Source organism: Benincasa hispida, chromosome 10, assembly GCF_009727055.1.
Source record: "Benincasa hispida cultivar B227 chromosome 10, ASM972705v1, whole genome shotgun sequence".
In the NCBI taxonomy this organism is placed as follows: domain Eukaryota; kingdom Viridiplantae; phylum Streptophyta; class Magnoliopsida; order Cucurbitales; family Cucurbitaceae; genus Benincasa; species Benincasa hispida.
In genome coordinates this window covers 20,901,897-20,903,248 of record NC_052358.1, presented here as the reverse complement: position 1 = coordinate 20,903,248, position 1,352 = coordinate 20,901,897, and the positions used below count along the sequence as shown (strand labels likewise).

General features: G+C 34.4%; 1 protein-coding gene across 2 annotated transcripts in view; it reads left to right on the top strand.

Moving 5' to 3' along the window:
* Positions 1 to 1,352, top strand: part of LOC120088375 (3-oxoacyl-[acyl-carrier-protein] synthase, mitochondrial) — a 13,663-nt gene that overhangs the window by 10,359 nt on the left and 1,952 nt on the right. The window contains exons 11-12 of one of the 2 annotated variants that reach the window (XR_005484902.1): positions 728 to 811; positions 905 to 987. Coding sequence is in view for 1 of the 2 variants with exons in the window: in XM_039045613.1 (XP_038901541.1) it covers positions 728 to 788; positions 905 to 987 (144 nt within the window). In the remaining variant the exon portion in view is untranslated. The remainder of the gene's footprint in view (positions 1 to 727; positions 812 to 904; positions 988 to 1,352) is intronic. The other variant, XM_039045613.1, reaches the window with a different exon arrangement.

Sequence of the window (1,352 nt, the reverse complement as noted above, 5' to 3'; positions counted from 1 at the left end):
GTCAACTGCTGCTTGAATCACAGCCTCATTAGTCAGTGTACCTTCACTTATCAAGTTTGATGACTGAGTTTCTTCTATCGGGGCCAGGGTTTCATCACCTTGCTCTGATACCATATTGAAATAGAAAAAAAGAAGATGACACAAGGAGTTTACGTGGAAAACCCTGATTCAGGGAAGAAAAACCACGGTAGAAAAGGACTTATTATTTAATGTCATATTTACAATAGACCTAACCTCAGATATAAATAGAATGAGGTGAAACCCTAATTTAGCAAATATAGCAAAAATTACAACAATGCCCTTAGGGCTAATTCAACGTATTTCAACACCTTTCTTGACACTGCAGTTCTTTGGCTTCAATGCTCTGTCTTTCTCTGATCCTTTACAGTCTTGGATACCTCAATTGGAGAGCACAATCTGATGCCTGACAATCCTTCCGGAATTAATGTTATCACCCTTTCCTATATTAAAATGTAGCATATCTTATAGAGTACTCTCTGGCTTAATACAAATATAATCTTCAAATGGCATCTTATAAATCTCGTAACTGAATATATGAGTGAGTTCAACCGTAAGATCTCTTTACTGAATGCAAACAGTCAATTATAAGCCTGGATTTGATGCCTAAATTTACAGTGAAAATTTTCTTGCAACGAATCAATGATTAACTAGAAGATCACTTTGGTGTGACATGAATTTATAACATACGTACTTTGATGAAGTGCAGTCTGGATTTCATCCCTGCCAAGTGGATTACCTAAATGCACATGCTACATCTACACCCTTGGGTAAAGTTTTCAATCTTCAACAAGTTGCGTAGTTGTGATTTTTACAAGTATCGAAATGTGCCAATGTTGTGTAAATGCACATACATGTGATTTATCTTTCCGGGTGTTTTATTTAGGCGATGCTGTGGAAGCCACCGCTATAAAATCTGTATTCACTAACCATGCATTATCGGGTGCTTTGGCTTTTTCCTCCACAAAGGTAATTTATGATTAATGGTTTTTTATTTTGAAAGAAAAAAGATGTCATATTTTGGGTTATTTTTTCATTTAGTTGTTGGTCTACTATTATATTTTCTGAACGTCTTCCAGTTCCAATTGCTAGATTAGCCATGTACTCAAGTGTTGAAATAATTAAAAACCCACAGAAATTGGGGCTTTACTTAAGAGACATTTCAATGATAGTTGGCAGAGGCGTGAAGCCATGCAACCCAATTTGTATTTTGTACCTATTTTTTTGAAGGAAAAAAGAAAAACCTAATGCATTTTTGAGACAATGGTATAATCAGATCATTTGTCTGTCTTAAAACAATACATATTTTATTTATATATATATATATATATATA